At 43.9% G+C, this 17,688-nt stretch overlaps 1 protein-coding gene and 3 non-coding genes across 4 annotated transcripts; all 4 read right to left on the bottom strand.

Annotated features, from left to right (window-relative positions):
• Positions 1–9,567: 9,567 nt before the first annotated feature.
• Positions 9,568–17,273, bottom strand: rpl13a (ribosomal protein L13a). The gene is made up of 8 exons (XM_080211311.1): positions 17,161–17,273; positions 16,601–16,673; positions 16,349–16,414; positions 15,841–15,942; positions 13,555–13,640; positions 13,313–13,372; positions 10,763–10,885; positions 9,568–9,703 (listed from the first exon to the last, which is right to left on the bottom strand). The coding sequence occupies exons 1-8, from the start codon at positions 17,179–17,181 to the stop codon at positions 9,617–9,619; spliced, it is 618 nt and encodes a 205-aa protein (XP_080067437.1). The 5' UTR covers positions 17,182–17,273; the 3' UTR covers positions 9,568–9,616.
• LOC145358072 (small nucleolar RNA SNORD34) lies at positions 13,440–13,514 on the bottom strand. Its single transcript, XR_013889439.1, has one exon. It is a non-coding gene; the product is annotated as a small nucleolar RNA SNORD34 (small nucleolar RNA).
• On the bottom strand, positions 16,129–16,205 carry LOC145358068 (small nucleolar RNA Z195/SNORD33/SNORD32 family). Its single transcript, XR_013889436.1, has one exon. It is a non-coding gene; the product is annotated as a small nucleolar RNA Z195/SNORD33/SNORD32 family (small nucleolar RNA).
• On the bottom strand, positions 16,485–16,557 carry LOC145358070 (small nucleolar RNA Z195/SNORD33/SNORD32 family). Its single transcript, XR_013889438.1, has one exon. It is a non-coding gene; the product is annotated as a small nucleolar RNA Z195/SNORD33/SNORD32 family (small nucleolar RNA).
• Positions 17,274–17,688: the final 415 nt, after the last annotated feature.

The raw sequence follows: 17,688 nt of genomic DNA, 5'->3' as shown, positions 1-17,688 counted from the left end.
CTACCTGTCCTGCTCTCTTCAGTGGTACGTGGACATGCATGCCAAGTTCCTAACCAATTTACTTATAATTTCCTGCAGTTTACAGATTCCTTCGTCACCATCAATCACACTACATGTTTTTCTATCATCTGCAAACTTCCATAATCATGTCCTATATATAAGGTTATAGAATCATAGAACCCTACAGTCCAGAAAGAGGCCCTTCAGCCCATCGAGTCTGCACCGACCACAATCCCACCCAGGCCCAACTCCCATATCCCTACACATTTACCCGCTAATCCCTCTAATCTATGTATCCCAGGACTCTAAGGGACAATTTTAGCATGGCCAATCAACCCAACCCACACATCTTTGGACTGCAGTTAAATCATAGATATGTACCAGAGTGAGCAAGGAACCCCAAGGGTGCCCACTAGACTAGAAACAGAATTCTAGTGACAAAAACATCCATCAAGCCCATTGTTAGCTGCCAGTGAGCCAATTTTGGGATCCAACTTGCGATTCATCTTGGGAAAACAAATTCCATGTGGATTACTGCCCTGACCTATCCTCCTTCCACCACTTTAAAAAAAGACAATCAAACACAATCTTCCCTTCACAAATTTATGCTGCTCGTCCTTGATTAATCTATATTTTTGTAAATAGCTTTTACACATGTCCAATAATGTGGACCTATATTTGTTCGGTCTATCCTCTCCCTTTTTAAACAACGGTACAACCACCAGTAGTCATCCGGTACCATGCCTATAGACAGAGAGGATTTGAAAATGATGGTCAGAGTTTCTGCTTTTTCCTCCCTCCTCTCTAACATCCTGTCACACGTCTGCCCATTTTAGCAATTTGTCAATGAGTTCTTCAAGGAAGCTCTTCCAGTTTTGTCCTCTACAAATTTTGAAATTGTGCCCCCAGCACAAGTCAAATCCAAGTCATCAATATATGTCCTAAGTAGCAGCCATTTGAATACTAACCCTTCAGGGACCACACTGGACCCTCAGTCAGTATTACAAGTGTCCATTACTATCTGTATGCTTCCTGTCTCTTGGCCAGTCCTGTGTCCACACAGCTGCTGCACTGCCCGCTTACTCCCTAGCACAATACCCTGGTTCAGACAGAGGAAAGGAGAGGGAGAGGGGAGAAGCTAGTAGGAAAGACAGATGGAGAGGGAAAGAGGAAGATAGGGACAGCGAGAGAGAGAATGGGAGGGAGATGGGGACAAGGACTCCCCAGACATGCAGGTACTGACTTTAACAGTCTCCACTTTTCTGATCAAGTGTGTCACATATTACACTCCCCAATTCTCAAGCACCACCCCCATAGCCGAGGAAAATTGAAAGATTGTGGTTGGGCCTATTGCTATTTGTACCCCAATTCCTTCCACAACCTCGGATGCATTCTAATCAGCGTGGGCAACTTACTGGGGGTTATTCTTACCAAATAAATTGGTAATAAATGAGCGCAAAAACGGGAGAGAATTGTGCCCATCTTTTGGGTGAACTTCCAATCGCAATCGTATGGCCAGTGCCATATTTAGGCCCTAAGCTATGTAAAGCTTGGAGGACCCTTGTTAAAAAGTTACACCCAAAGTCTCACAAAACAGGAGCTTGGGTCGCCACAAAAAAATTGAAAACATAACTATGCCTTTTAATTATTTAATAGGAAGGTATTTAAAATGAAAAATACAAATTATTTTCCAATGAATGCTTTTACTGATTACACATTTATCATTTGCTGTCTTGATCTCTCTCATAGATTATAATATAGTACACCCTGGAAACAATACTTAAATGTAATTTTTAAAATAATTTTAAGATACATTAATATACATACAAAATGCTGACAAAATAAGTAATCAGGATCACTTTTATTAATATAAGTAACAATGAAATTGTTTGCAAAATCAGAAAACTGATATCAGACACAACTTAAAACATTTTCTTTCTTGATTTCTCAAAAGCTAATCATGAATTCTATTCTCAAATGATATGCTACGCAGCTCATCACTTTCTACGCACATGATGCTAAGTGCGGACAGTTTGCTCTTCAAGTTGGTGTTTTCTTTTTCTTTTCTGGTATCCGCTCTTAAATGTTCTCTTCATTGTAAACCTTCTGAAATTTTGTGAGGCCCCTACAGATTGTGAGGCCCTAAGCTATAGCTTGTTTAGCTTATGCCTAAATCTGGCATTGTGTATGGCACTTGGAAAAGAAAAGCCCAGATGTGATTCTCACCAATAGGGGATGGGGCAGAGCCTGTTCTTGCCGGCTGCTGAGTTCCAGGGGTGCCATTGCGCAGGTGCCCCAATTTCCCAGTGTGCATAGTGCACAGACATTGCTGATTCTCCCACACCCCCTCACCACGAATGCCACACTAGACATTCCTGATCCCACCCTCCGCAGAGTACACTCTTCTCTCCGACCCCCAGTGACCCCTGTGTCACGTGTGGCACAACAGGTGGCCCAGTGGTAGCACTGCTGCCTCACAGTGCCAGGGACCCGAGTTCGATTCCCGGCTTGGGTCACTGTCTGGAGTTTGCACTTTCTCCCCATGTCTGCGTGGGCTTCCTTCGGGTGCTCCGGTTTCCTCTCACAGTTCAAAGATGCGAAGTCTAAGTGGATTGGCCATGTTAAATTGTTCCTTAGTGTCAAGGAGACTAGCTAGGGTAAATGCATGTGGTTATGAAGATAGGGCCTGGATTGGATTGTAGTCAGTGCAGACTCGATGGGCCGTGTGGTTTTCTTCTGCACCATAGGATTCTATGATTCTATATGATTGCCCTGTCAGGGCCTGCCCCCTTGGCATTGCCAGGGTGCCAAGCTGGCACTGCCCAAGGGGGACTGCCCAGTGAGGACCTTGATTGGCGAGCAGGTTAGAGCAATTGCGCCTGGTCGATAGCATCTGGGACTAATTATATGTAAATTATCTAATGCATATTGAAATTGGCTTCATGGACACAAAGCTGATTTTGCCGGCAAATCAGTGCCAGTAACATCATGAAAGCTGAAAAATCAGGCACGAACCCAATTTGCTTGTCCGATCATACCAGCTTGCTACATTGATCAACAGGCGGGATAAGCTGGTAAGATTGTCCCCCATTGTCTTTGAGAACAGCCAACTTTTCAAATGGAATTGTAGTACACAAAAGGAGGATATTTGGCCCACCATGTTTTTAAGAAGGCTTTGTCAAATCACCTCTCCCCGCCCACACTTTCCCTATAGCAAAACAGAACCCTTTCATGGAGGATTCCTCCTTGACTTTGTTTACATCACCTTTTCTGAAAGGATCCTAACAACTCATAAAACCTATTTCCCCTCATCTCCTATCTGATTAGTTTGTCAATTGATCTGTGCTCCTAAGATACCCATGGTGTGCCAGCCAAGAGTTTTCTATATTGAAAAGTCCCTAATAATTTTGAACAGCTGTTAAAATTCCTTTCAACCTACTCTGCTCCAAAGAGTCAGTTTTCTTAACGTCTCCAGAAATATCTCATTATTACCCTAACCCTCTCCCTTAACTGCGATATACATTCTCTCTGCCCAACTTATTTCCTTTTGCAGTCCTCCTTTGTACTTCTTGTACTCTGATTAATTACTGTTTAATGAACCAGACCTTTAACATAAGCTTCCTTTCCCCTTTGTATGTTAATCTCAATTTCTTTAATCACCAAGGGAACTCTGTCTAGCTCAGATACCTGCCTTTCCCTCTCATGGGAACATGTTTAGTTTATGCCTGAATGGCTCCTTCCTGAAGACCTCTCATTGCTCATTAACTGTTTAACTTGCCAATCTTTGTTTCCAGTACACTGGAAGAGATCCTCTTAAAACCCATTTAAATTAGCCACCTGCTCCGGCTGAGTGCTTTGGTTGTGTTTTGTCCCTTTCCATTTCTGCTGTAAATCTAAAGTTTATTTATTAGTGACAAGTGAAGCTTACATTAACACTGCAATGAAGCTACTGTGAAATTCCCCTCGTCGCCATAGACCGGCACCTGTTCGGGTCAATGCACCTAACCAGCACATCTTTCAGAATGTGGGAGGAAACCAGGGCACCTGGAGGAAACCCACACTGACATGGGGAGAATGTGCAAACTCCACACAGACAGTGAACTAATCAGGAAATCAAACCACGGCCCATGACGCTGTGAAGCAGTAGTGCTAACCACTGTGCAACCGTGCTGTCCTGGTGTCACTCTAGACCTGTTATAGTTTCCTGATGCTCTCACAATGAAAAATATTCCACTTGCCACTCCCCCATTTTGTAGAACTAGATTTGAGTGCAAAATATACTGATCAAAAAGTTCTCTTGGCTGCATTTAGGAAAACCATTCGCATCTTGCTCCTTGCACTTTCCTTCCCCTTTGCCTGTATCTGAAAAAAATGAAGACCTTTCATTACTTCTACATCTTAAATAGTTCACATATTTGCCCCTCAAGTTCCTTCTCACTGCTTAATAGTTATTGAGTATCGCTGACTAAAGAAACATACTGTTAAAGCTTTTTGACTTGCACTCATCAGGGTAGATACAAGAGTGTCAAATTTCGAAGGGAGTAACAATTTACTGCATGAGAGAAGGGTGCTAATTAGCTGGCAAGTCAGCTTTGATTGGTTGAGACATTGCCGTGGAGAATGCACCAGAATGCTGGTGCGTGCCTTTTTTTTATTCATTTGTGGGACATCAGCATCGCGGGCTGGCCAGCATTTATTGCCCATCCCTCGTTGACCTTGAGAAGGTGATGGTGAGCTGCCTTCTTGAATCACTGTAATCCATGTGCTGTGGGTTGACCCACAATGCCATTAGAAAGGGAATTCTAGGATTTTGACCCAGCAACTGTGGAGGAACAGCGATATATTTCCAAGTCAGGAATGGTGAGTGGCTTGGAGGGGAACTTGCAAGTGGTGGTGTTCCCATTTATCTGCTGCCCTTGTCCTTCTACATGGGAGTTGTCCTGGATTTGGAAGATGCTGTCTAGGGATCTTTGAAATTTCTGCTGTGCATCTTGTAGATTTTCAGCAATATTGAAGTTTGGTACTATCAAGTGGCTATTTAATATTTTATAAAATAGAACTAACAGCATAACACCTTCTCTTCCAAATCTAAACTGATTCTGCATTTCATTATCTGGCTTGCAATTCCTTTTTAATGCAACAGTACCTTTAATTAATGTTGCTACCACCCTCCCCAACCCATTTTTTATTACTTCCATATCCCTCATGAATGCATGTAGCCAGGAATGTTATGTTTCCATTTATGGCCTTATGTGAGCTAGGCCTCTCTTCCTGTATTATTGTACCAAGGGAAGGCGATGGCCTGGTGATATTACCGCTAAACTATTAATCCAGAAACTCAGCTAATGTCCTGGGGACCCAGGTTCGAATCCCACCACAGCAGATGGTGGAATTTGAATTCAATGAAAAATACTGAGAATTAAGAATCTCCTGGTGATCTTGAAACTTACCTGGTCTGGATGACGTGACTCCAAAGCCACAGCAATGTGGTTGACTCTCAACTGCCCTTGGACAATTAGGGATAGGCAATGACTGCTGGCCAGCCAATGATGCCCATGTCCTATTAATGAAAAAAAAACTAATCACGTCATAACTTCATGGGACAAATTATGCCTGCAGCCTCACCAACCTTTTTCATGGTGCATCCACTTACTAGATTCTGGGATGAAAGTTGCTGTGAAAATCCCCTTGTCGCCACACTCCGGCACCTGTTCGGGTACACTGAGGGAGAATTTAGCATGGCCAACGTACTAACTAGCAATCTTTCGGACTGTGGGAGGAAACCAGATCACCCAGAGGAAACCCACACAGACATAGAGAAGAGAACTTGAATAGAATGGACCCATTTTCTGGCCTGTTTAGCCAGAGAGAGTCAAGAACAAGGTACCATAGTCTCAGGACAATGATTTGCCCTCTCAGGACAGAGTTGGGAAATTTTTGCCTTTCCTTCTCACAGGAACATGTTTGACTTGTACCTCAACGGAAGGCCTCCCCCATTGCTCATTAACTGTCTAACCTGCCAATCTTTGTTTGTGAATCTTTGCAATTCTATGCACCAGGGAGAGTCTGGTGGATGTTCAGTAATTGGGTATATGCCAAAGAGGTTAAATCGGGGTAAATAAAGAGAAACTGTGGCTGAAATACTGACAACCAGAAGAGACAGGTTTGAAATGAATAGCAAAAGAACCAGAGGGATCTGGAAAGATTTTACACGCTGAGTAGATAGGATTTGGAATGCACTGCCTGATAGAATAGCGGAAACAAATTCAGTAATAATTTCCAAACAGGAATTAAATACTTGAGGGAGGAGGAAAAATTGGGACTGACTAGGACTTCTGTTGCTCCACTGTTTGATCCATTCTCCTTCTGGACTATTTATTCTAATGCTGTTTGCCTCACCCAATCCCCTCTGCATCTTGCCTCACCTTGCTTCATTCTGGTTCTTCTGCCCCTGCAAATTTTGTTTAAACTCTCCTCAGAGCACCACTTACACCTCTCAAGGACAGTAATAATCAGTTCTGAAATTCTTACACTCAGGCCTTAGTTCCCAATATCTACAAATATCACATAATCCAGAGATGTAACAATATTCTTTCTTTGTGCGATGTGTCTTTCACATGTTCCTCACCAATCTGCTGAGATGTTAGCGAGAGGCTTTGACTATAGGAATATGCATGTTTTACAGCAATTGTATAGGGCATTGGTGATGCCAACCTGGAGTATTATGTACAGTTTTGGTATCCTTATCTGAGGAAGGATTTCCTTGCTATAGAGGGGGTGCAGCAATCCCCAAATGTAATTTTTTAAAGAAAAAGAAACAATAAAAACTGTTTCTAAGTAAAAAAGATTGTTTGCTAACACAAGTAAGAAAGAACGAAGTGCGGGTTAGGTTGATTAGCCATAATAAATTGCTTCTCAATATCAGGATGAGTAGTAAATGCGTGGAGTTACAGGAATAGGATGGGATTGTTGTTGGTGCAGGCTTGATGGGCCAAATGGCCTCCTTCTGCAGTGTAGGCATTTTATGATGTAAAACTTGTCAATGACAGTCCAGGACAAATTATAGTGCAGTACTGTACAGCACAGGTATTGTTCCGTAAGTAGTCTCACACCACCATCTGATGAAGGAGCGGTGCTTTGAAAGCTCGTTATATCAAATAAACCTGTTGGACTTTAACCTGGTGTTGGGAGACGACTTACCGCGCCCACCCCAGTCCAGCGCCGGCATCTCCACATCATTGTTCTTTACTCAAAAGGTGGAGGTAGAGAGTGAGAGGACTCAGCTTTGTTTCCTTACATCTCCACCTCAACGAATTCCAGGCTCGACATAATGTTGAACTCTTTCGTTACCTTCATCCAGTGTTTAAGTGACATAACAGGTATTCCTCTGGCCTTTCTGTTCGTGGCTGCCAAATTTGTGTCTAGACTGGTGCACAAAAGGAACTGACATGAGACTGCCAAATTCATTATACTGAGGGGACTTTACAGCTGTTCAGTAGGGCTGTAATAACATCCTTTTGGGACAGAATTCCAGCCAGGTCCTACTAATGAAAACCAGCACCTCAACTCCCTAAATGAAACCTTTCAAATGTAAAAATTATATTAGTGGGATCCCTTGTAAAACACATCCACCTGTGGCTCAGCCAAGAAATTAGAAAGCTGCTGAATTCTCAGCCAATAAGCTTCCCATCGGATTGATTTTTTTATTGTTTGCTGTGGACCTACAGTTCATTATATGTCTTTTTTTTAAGTTTTCCTCTGCAGGCATTGAATTACATATTCACTTATATATTGTCAAGCAAGAAACTAAAACAGCTGGGCTCATGTTAATATATTCTCTGGAGTTCATTTTCCAATCCCATCAGTCAAAGTGCAGACAATGAAACTCGTGTAGAAAATACAGCAGTCGTTGCTTTGTTGTAGATCACTGTTTGTGTAGAAATCCATTGATTTAGAGATTGACTAAGATTACATCTTGTTTCTATTGCCGTATAGTGGGAGTGTTGATGCTATTTTTAAGTTGAATTGTGTGATTTACACTTGTGAAGCAGTAGCTTTTATGAAAGGTTCACTAGTAGGTAGTTATTGTAACAGAAAATACTACCATTCATGTAGTCACTGCACATAGCTGTACAAAGATGTGTGGTGAAGGAACATTAGAGGGTCAATCCTGAGATAGGGCACTGAGGCAGCATTTGCTGGAACACGGAACATGCCGGTTCCTGGGAATCCGCAGCAGAACGTGTACATAAGGAAGAGAGAATGCTAGAAAGTTGCAGGAGGTCTGATAGAATCTGTGGAAAGAACAATTTCCAGTTATCTTTAAACTTTGAAGAAATCATTTAGACCCAAACGATAGCTCTGTTCTCACTCTACAGATGCTGTCAGACTTGCTGAGATTTTTTAGCATTTTCTGTTTGCCTTTGATTCCAACATTCATAATTTGCTTTTATCTTAGTATACAGAAGCATGTGGGCACTGGAGCAACAGAGACAATGTAGGTATATGTAAGAACATTACTAGGAGCAAGAGTAGGCCATCTGGCCACTCAGGCCTGCTCCACCATTCAATAAGTTTCATGGCAGATCTTTTTGTGGACTCAGCTCCACTTCCCCACCTGCTCACCATAACCCTTAGTTCCTTTACTGTTCAAAAATGTATCTATCCTTGCCTTAAAAACATTCAATGAAGTAGCATCAACTGTTTTACTGGGCAGGGAATTCCACAGATTCACAACCCTACATCCTTGGTTATGTGGCAAGCAGGCAATTGGTAATAGTAGCAGGGAAGAAGATACCAACATCCAGACATGTGTCTCCAGTTACAAGTGTCAGAACAGAAGAATTTATAGACAACAAACAAGGATGTAACCAGAACCTTGTACTTTCCAGTGCAACAGTTGTTATTTGTGGCATTCTGAGTGGTGATATTCAGCAAAACTCAACAGGCCCAATTAAATTAGGGCTGTTCCACTAATTAGCCAGAAGTGTAAAAAAATTCCAGTAAGAGCCTGTGCTTTCTCAAGTTTTAGGACTGTGCTGGGTTAGCAAAAATTGTGCAGTGGACTTGGGAGTGGCTAAGAAATTTCTGGAGGTCAGATGGCAAGTGGCCATAAGCTCCAGGTTCAAGTTGCACCCTTTTGATTTTGATGGCCACCGAACTGCATCCATAACAAGCACTTGTTTGGATACGTGGAGGAAGAATTTAGCATGGTCAATGTACTTAACCAGCACATCTTTCGGACTGTGGAAAGAAACTGGAGCACCCGGAGGAAACCCACACAGATGCAGGGAGAACGTGCAGACTTCACACAGACCAGTGACCCAAGCTAGGAATTGAACCAGGATCCCTGTTGCTGAGGCCACAGTGCTAACCACTGCTGAGTTGTAGGTGTCTGCAGCATGCTGCCAGGTGTAGTGTTGCAGGGAGGGGCATTTAGCAGACTTTTAGATAATCATGTGCTGCACTGTTCTGTGAGTATAATGCCAAAAATCAAAAGGCACAGATGGATAGGCAAACGGAGAGTTCCTCCACTGCAGATTTTCAACTATAATAAAAAGGCATATGTAAACCATTTTTCTGTAGCTTTTATTGTCAATGTCTCTGAGTGAATATATTAAACAAGAACACCATATTGTTTCAGAACTGCAGTGTACTTGGCAATTTTGCTTTCAACATTCTTCTCAGCTATTTTCTTCAGTTTCTGTGAAGAGAATTTGCAAAAATCATTGATAAAGCATGAGACTATTTCACAAATAAGCACCAGTTTAACTTCTAACGCTTTAAAGTGCAAAAAAAGCTGTCTTTCTGCAAGCCCAAAGGTGGCTTTCACACTACTGACCACCGAAGTGTGCACTAGTCAGTCATCACAACCCAGTACGCTGAAACCAGTGTCTGCCTGGGCAAGTTAAAAATTGCAGCAAAGTCAATAAGAAATATCCCATGCAAGTGAAGGTAACCAGCTGGTGGAGTGAGGTAGATTGCAGAGTTCAGAGAGAGAGAGAGAGAGAATGTGCATTTCTGATATGAAGCAGCATTTGTTGGCTTTTTAATTGAATAAACTTATATACAATAAAAAACTCAAATTTGTTTGAATGATTTACACATTTATGCAAAACAATCATTTGTATTTACACCCTTAAAATAACAGAATGCCTCTTGGGGATTCCATCAGGGCAACAGTGGTTAACACTGCTACCTCAGTGCCAAGAACGTGGGTTCAATTCCAGCCTTGGGTGACTGTGTGGAGTCTGCACATTCTCCCCATGTCTGCATGGGTTTCTTTTCATAGTCCAAAGATGTGCAGGTTAGGTTGATTGGGCCAATTTATCAAGGCCAGTGTCCCAAGATGTGTAGCTTAGGGGGATTAGCAGAGTAAATGTGGGCTTACAGGGATAGGATGTTCTGTGGGAGATTTGATGGGCCAAATGGCTTCTTTCTGTACTGCAGGGATTTTGTGACCCCGTGATAGTCTTTGGGAGATGGAAAACAGTGTCAGCCCAAAACAGGACTTACCACATTTACGGCAACTCAAGTTCCATGAACTATGCTGGATACTAGTGCAGAATTCCCAATTTCAGTTCAGGTAGGCTGAGAGAGCATGACCAGCAGGGAGATATATTGTGCAATGCTGACAGTACTCATGTGCCTTATGATCAAGGCAACTGCAGAAGGCAGCAGCATTCTTTCAGGGAGGGTACATCAGACTCAAATTGGATAATTACAATAAGCTGACAGGTATAACAACATAATCATTACTTACTAAAGTTTTCTTCTTTTTCTCATAGTAAAGCTTGGCTTTTTCTTTCCGTTTCTCTTCAAGTGTGGCTGTAACTGCCTGGTATTTCCAGCCAACCTCATGAGCAAGGCGACCAAGAACAGCAAACTGCAAGGAAACAAATTGTCCAGGGTCAAGGACACTATTCCCTGTTTGAAGGGTAAATATCTCTCCAGTGATCTCAACTGCATTCCCAAATACTCTGCAAATAAATGAGCCAAAAAGGCTAATAAAGGTGCCCACTGCTATAGCCTCAGCATTCTTGGTTAGAGGATGGAACACGGTATTACATTACGCTACAAGACCAAGAAATAGGAACAGGAGTAAGCTTTTCAGCCCCTCGAACCTTCTGACATCTAACATCCCTCACATTCCACTCCCCACCCTTTCCCCTGAACTCCTGCACTGATCAACAATCTATCTCAGCCTTGAATATGCACAAGGACTGTGCCCCCACAGCTCCCTGTGGCAAGGAGTTACAACATTGAAAGAAATTCCTCCTAATCTCAGTCTTAAAATGGCACCTCTTTATTCTGAGACTCTGCCCTCTGGTCCTAGACTCTCCCATGAGGGGAGCATCCTCTCAGCATTTATACTGTCAAACCCCTCAACACATCGACTGGTTCCCTTCTCTACACTCTGGTCGACACTTCCTTGCATGGAGCCACACTGACTCTAGATTAGATTATGATTTTCCAAACGTGCCACTACTACTTCCTTAATAATGGATTCCAACATTTAACAAAAAGTAGATGAGGATAACCGGCCTATTGTTATCATAGAATAGGGCGGCATGGTAGCACAGTAGTTAGCATTGCTGCTTCACAGCTCGAGTCCTGGGTTCGATTCCCAGCTTGGGTCACTGTCTGTGTGGAATTTGCACATTCTCCTTGTGTCTACATGGGTTTCCTCCAGGTACTCTGGTTTCCTCCCACAGTCCAAAGATGTGTGGGTGTGGCTGATTGGCCAAGCTAAGAAATTGCCTCTTAGGTTCCAGGAATGCATAGGTTAGAGGGATTAGTGGGTATATGTCAGGATATGGGGGTAGGGCTTGTGTTTGTTGCAGACTTGATGGGCCAAAGGGCCTCTCTGCACTGTAGGGTTCTATGACTCTAATCTCTAGATTGCAGGAGGTATTTCAGCCCATTGAGTATGCACCAACCACAATCTCATCCAGGCCCTATTCCCAATTTAGCATGGCCAATCAACCTAAGCTGCACAACCCACACAGACACATTGAAAACGTGCAAACTCCACATAGACAGTGATCCAAGGCTGGAATTGAACCAGGGTCCCTGGCACTGTGATGCAGCAATGCTAACCACTGCGTTACAATGAGAATCATGAGAAATATACTGTTCAAGTAGCCAATTAAGCTGGTCCATCACTTTGTACTCAATCTAATTCTGACCTCAAGGCCCCTTGATCTTAAAATCACTGCCACTGGAGGATGTGCTTCTAAGGCCCCCAAATCTGGAATGTTCCCCCTTAACCTCACCGCCTATTTCTTCAACATCTTAAAATCTCTCTTCAGCCTTCAGCTATCTGCCCTCACTACTTGTTGTAGAACTCTGCTTTAACACATGCCCGTGAAGAACACTGGAACACATCTGATACTAAAGATGATGTACAGATCCATGTCACTGTCACCTAGAGTCAGAGGTATGCGGCATGGAAACGGATCCTTTGGCCCCAATTTGTCCATGCTGCCTTTTTTTCAAAAAGGCCACTAAGCTAATCCCATTTGACTAAGTTTGGCCCATATCCCTCTTTACCCATCCTACCCATGTAACTATCTAAATGCTTTTCAAAGACAAAATTATACCAGTCTTTACCACCACCTCTGGCAGCTTGTTCCAGATACTCACCACCCTCTGAAAAAATTGCCCCTACATTGCACTAAGGGTCATGGTCAGCTCAGAATTAATCCTTAGATGGAAGGTTGAGGCAGTGGTTAATGAAGCATATAGGATCTTTTTTAGAGTACTAAGACAAGGAAATTACAATGAACCTTTCTGCAACATCAGCTCAGCCTCAATCATATTGCCCAAATCTGAACATCAGTTTGAAGAAGGTGCTGACAAGATTCATTAAAATGGTTCCAAGAAAAGGAGCTTCAGTTACATAGAATGGAAAAGCTGGACTATCCTTAGAAGAAGACGAAAGATAATTTGATAGATATGCAAAACAATGAGGGGTCCAGAATAGATAAAATCATCATTGGTGCAAGGGCCAAGAACAGGAGCATATAGAGCTAGGGTGAATGGCAAAAGCACCAAAAGATATTAGGAACTGTACTGAATGCTTAATATCTGAAATGCACTGCTGGCTGTGAGAGAGGCAGCTTTACCAGGGAATTGAAAATATTGAAGGGAAAGGCTTTCAGGCTTATGGGACTTGAAATTACTGTTGCAGACAGCCATCAGGGATTGACAGGTCAAATGGTCCCCCTCCTGTGCTGTACCCGAAGTTTCTGTAAGCTGTGGATTCAAAGTAAAAACTGCTCCTCAAACCAGTTGCAATGTTCAGGATTACCTTACGAGTTGGCTTCAAACGTACAATCTTCAGGGCTGCTGGCACAACCATACGTTTCCTCTGCAAATGCAAATTTCATAGATTAAAACAAGCCAAAATAACAAAAGACTAGTTCAGAAGAATCTGGTCTATCTCAGTAACAAGTTTGTTCTCATTTACAAAAATCAAACAATGTAGGTAATAATAATTCATCAGTGATAGAAGAGAAACATGAATTATTGAGAAACTGTAACATTGCACACCTTATCATACGGAGGAGGGATCCCATCAAAGACCTTCAGTCTGTTCAAAGCAGCTTGACCTCGCTTTGTCTTGTGGGGGAGCATACCTTGAAGTAACCACAGTCCAATTAAATGTTCCTGCATACAGCGTTTTGATGCAAAACAACATTCAACTTTTCAACTAGGATCCGTATCCCTGAAAATGTGAACAGTGCTCAAAATGTAGACAGATTGAAAGGTTGATATACCATTGGTTTAAACAGTACAGCATTTACAAACCAATACTAGAACACCCAGCAATAATTAGAACCGCATCCACATACACACAGCCTTTTAGGACAGCAAAACACCTCAAAGTGTTTCACAAAAGCATTATAAAATGAAGAGTACACCAGGTCACAGTCACATTCCTGAGGATAGAGCTGCTCTGCAGTTAGGCATGAGGATGTGACTACAAATGACCCAACCTTTGCAATTGCTCAAGAGGTTCACTGTTGTTGCAGCTTTTACAAAAGGACAGTGTGGCCTACAGAGTAGATAAGCAAATGTGTCACTGTGGTGGTACAGGAAGCCATTCAAATGATGGGAGCAGGCCAGTTAGAGCAGATAGACAGTTCTCTGCAGCACAGTGTCCAGAAACTGTGTCACTTGCCCCTGGTTGAGGGGATGCTGACGTTGGACTGGGGTAAACACAGTAAGGAGTCTCACAACACCAGGTTAAAGTCCAACAGGTTTATTTGGTAGCAAACACCACTAGCTTTCAGAGCACTGCTCCTTCAGCAGCTGAGTGGGGAGTTCTGATCACAAACAGGGCATAGAAAGGCACACACTCAGTTTACTTGCCCAGTGCCAGGGTTCTATATATTTGCACTGAGCTGGAGGAGGAGGACACAGTTGTCAAGGTCCACATGGAAACTAGTGACATTGACAGGACTGGGAAAGAAATCCTGCTTAGGGATTATGAGCAGCTAGGGGTCCAAATTAAAATTAAAAATGGTAGGTTCTAGATTATCACCTAAACCACAAGCAAATTGGTACAAGATTTTTAAAATATATTTTTTAAACGATTCCTACAGTGCAGGAGGTCACCACTCAGCCCGAGTCTGCACCCACCACGATCCAACCTGGGCCCTATTGCCATTTTACCCTAATCCCCCGACACTATGGGGAGCATGGCTAATCAATCAAACACACACTTCTTTGGACTGAGGGGAAACTGGAGCACCTGGACGAAACCCAGGCAGACACGGGGAGAGTGTGCAATCTCCACAGATAGTGGCCCGAATTGAACCCGGGTCACTGGCGCTGTGAGGCAGCAGTGCTAACCACTGTGCCACCATGCTGCCCACACAGGCAGACATAAAGACCAGCCTTTGTCAATGTATCCCATCTGCTGTCCTCAAACAACACAAGTTAGTAAGTGTGAGGTTGTCCACTTTGGCAGAAATAATAGTGGGAGGGATTATTATTTAAAAAGCAAAAAGCATGCTGCAGTGCAGAGGGACCTGGGGGTCCTTGTGCACAAATTGCAAAAACCCAGTCTGCAGGTGTAGCAGATGATCAAGAGGACGAATGGAATGTTGGCATTTATAGCGAGGGGGATAGAATATAAAAGCAGGGAGGTCTTGCTGCAACTGTACAGGGTACTGGTGAGGCCGCAGCTGCAGTAGTGTGTGCAGTTTTGGTTGCTGCACTTGTGGAAGGATATATTGGCCTTGGAGGGAGTGCAGAGGAGGTTCACTACGCTGATACCGGAGATGAGGGGGTTGGACTATGAAGAAAGACTAAATAGACTAGGTCTGTACTCGTTAGAGTTTAGAAGGATGGCAGGGGGATCTTATAGAGACGCATAAGATAACAAAAGGGATAGATAGGGTAGAGGTAGAGAGATTCTCCCCGCTTAGAAAGGACAGCAGGACTAGAAGACACAACCTCAAGATAAGTGGGGGCAGTTTAGATCAGAGTTGAGGAGGAACTTTTTCACTCAAAGGGTGGTGAATCTCTGGAATTCTCTGCCCGTTGAACTGGTGAAGGCTACCTCGCTAAATATATTTAAGTCACGGGTAGATAGGTTTTTGATAGACAGGGGAATTAAGGGTTATGGGGAGAAAGCGGGAAAGTGGAACTGATCCACTTCAGATCAGCCATGATCTTATTGAATGGCAGGGCAGGCTTGCAGGGCTAGATGGCCTACTCCTGCTCCTATTTATGTTCTAATGCCTGGTCAGTACAACCAATTTTCCACAGCTATAACACTGCACTGATACCTTAAAACAAAACTTAACTCAACTTAAAGCAAAATATTACCTCTTACAGTTCTCCAGAAGATCCGACTTGGTGCTCTGAAGTGATATGGGCCACGAGATGGGTTAGTATTCATCCTCTTGCGCAAAAAAGCAAGATACTTAACTACATGGAGAGGAATATTTGTGTAGAATAAATTCAACACCATCTGACTATACAAACAATATTTAAACCTGTTAAAATTATATTAAAAAAGTGTAAAGACATCTGATTTACAATACATACATATCCTGCCTACAACTTTTTTTTGATTCAACTGAATCAGAAATCAAACATACAAGTTTACCATGATGCGTCTCAGATGGTAGTGCATGTGAGATATTCTCATTGTCGAGAAACTCAAAACACATTAAGTCATCACGGACAGAAACAAAAAAAAATTGCAGTTACAAGCTGAGAGCACTAATTTGGCAATAAATGAGATCTGATTGAATTACTTCCAGCGTAAATAGATTTGACTGATAAAAGTAAAATTCTGTCATTGGGGAAGAAAGATGAGAAAGACACTTACGTTTATTTCGGTAGAAGTTGCCAGAGATGTTAATCCCTTCACACCTCACCACCACCACTTTGTGGCCTTTTAAAAAGAGAAACCCCAGTCAGCAGGATTGAAACAATTAACACTTGAACAAGTAAATTGGTGTACCTATGCCTCAGATGGTAGTGCATGTAGGTATTCTCAATGGAATCTTCAAAACGGAATCATTCATCATGGGCAATGATTAGTGTTGCTACAAAGGCAGATTAAAGAATTTATTTTTACCTATTAAGACCTGTTTAGCCACGATGGCAGCCAGCCGCCCCAGGAGATGGCCCCGGCCATCCAGGATCAGCACCTGCAGAGAAGACAAGAGCAAGGTGTTAATGCATGCGGCAGAGACATAATCCAACCCGCCTGCCAGGCGTACCGTGCGGACCAGGACATCTCCACCAGCACCCAGGCCGGTACCAGCACATGGCGGGGCCTGAGTGCGGCCTCCCTCTGGGTACAGCAGGTCTCCAGGCGGCTGCTACTGCGGAGGGTTGGGATACTAAAGGGCAGGATCTCCCTATCCTCAGCCCCAGTCACACACATCCCGGACAGCGGCTCCGCGCTGATCCACTTCCCGCCCCCACCCCTCGCTAACACCGGGCCTCCAGCTCGGCCTACCCGCTTAGGCCCCACCCGGAACAGGGCCCGAAAGACTGACCCGCCGACCATCAGCCGGTTCCCCACACCCCCCCGCTCCCGGTTAAACGGTAGCGGTGTTGGGGATGGGGAGAAGCGGGCCGAAAGCGGCGCCAGGCGCGGGGTCCGGCTCAAGGCGCCACAAGCGACACTACCTTGTTGAAGCCGTCCGCCATGGCGAGCAAAAGGAAAGAGGTGCGGGGTTTCCTGGGCTAAAGAGAGGGGCTCCACCTGGCCCCGCCCCTAATGACGTTAGGGCATAGGCCGCGCCCCTAACAGGTCACTTAGTATAAACCCCGCCCAGCACGACGTCACTGACCGTAAACCCCCACCTGACGTCATCTTGCATAGACCCCACCCCGCGTGATTGTTCTAACCGTTTACTCCGCCCCCAATGACGTTACCGGCGTAGACCCCGCCCACCATGGAGTCGCTGACATAAATCCCGCCCCTACTGATGTCGATCGGCATAGACCCCACCCCCTTCTTGATTTTTCTAACTGTAGACCGCCCCCAATGTCGTTGTTCGCATAGACCCCGCCCCCTCAGACCGTGCCGCTCTCTCCCGTGTGACCCTGCGGGACGTCGGCGCGGGAGGTAGGCCCCGCCCCGTGTGACGTATGAGATGATTGACAACCTCTTTTGGATTCGCGCAGCCGCAGGAGGACACATTCCCTCCGCTG

This window comes from Carcharhinus amblyrhynchos, chromosome 24, assembly GCF_965287045.1.
Source record: "Carcharhinus amblyrhynchos chromosome 24, sCarAmb.v2.hapA, whole genome shotgun sequence".
NCBI classification, from domain to species: Eukaryota; Metazoa; Chordata; class Chondrichthyes; order Carcharhiniformes; family Carcharhinidae; genus Carcharhinus; species Carcharhinus amblyrhynchos.
The sequence above is the reverse complement of the archived record's forward strand: the minus strand, read 5'-3'. Positions and strand labels throughout refer to the sequence as shown.

What these genes read in the sequence shown, in the direction of transcription:
- rpl13a (XM_080211311.1), bottom strand. Translation starts at nt 17,181, where the DNA reads ATGGCGGACGGCTTCAACAAG. An exon ending in GGCTAAACAGGTCTTAATAG is followed by an intron (nt 16,415 to 16,600) that starts GTAAAAATAAAT and finishes TCTTTTTAAAAG; the next exon opens with GCCACAAAGTGGTGGTGGTG. An exon ending in CTTCTGGAGAACTGTAAGAG is followed by an intron (nt 13,641 to 15,840) that starts GTAATATTTTGC and finishes GGTTACTTCAAG; the next exon opens with GTATGCTCCCCCACAAGACA.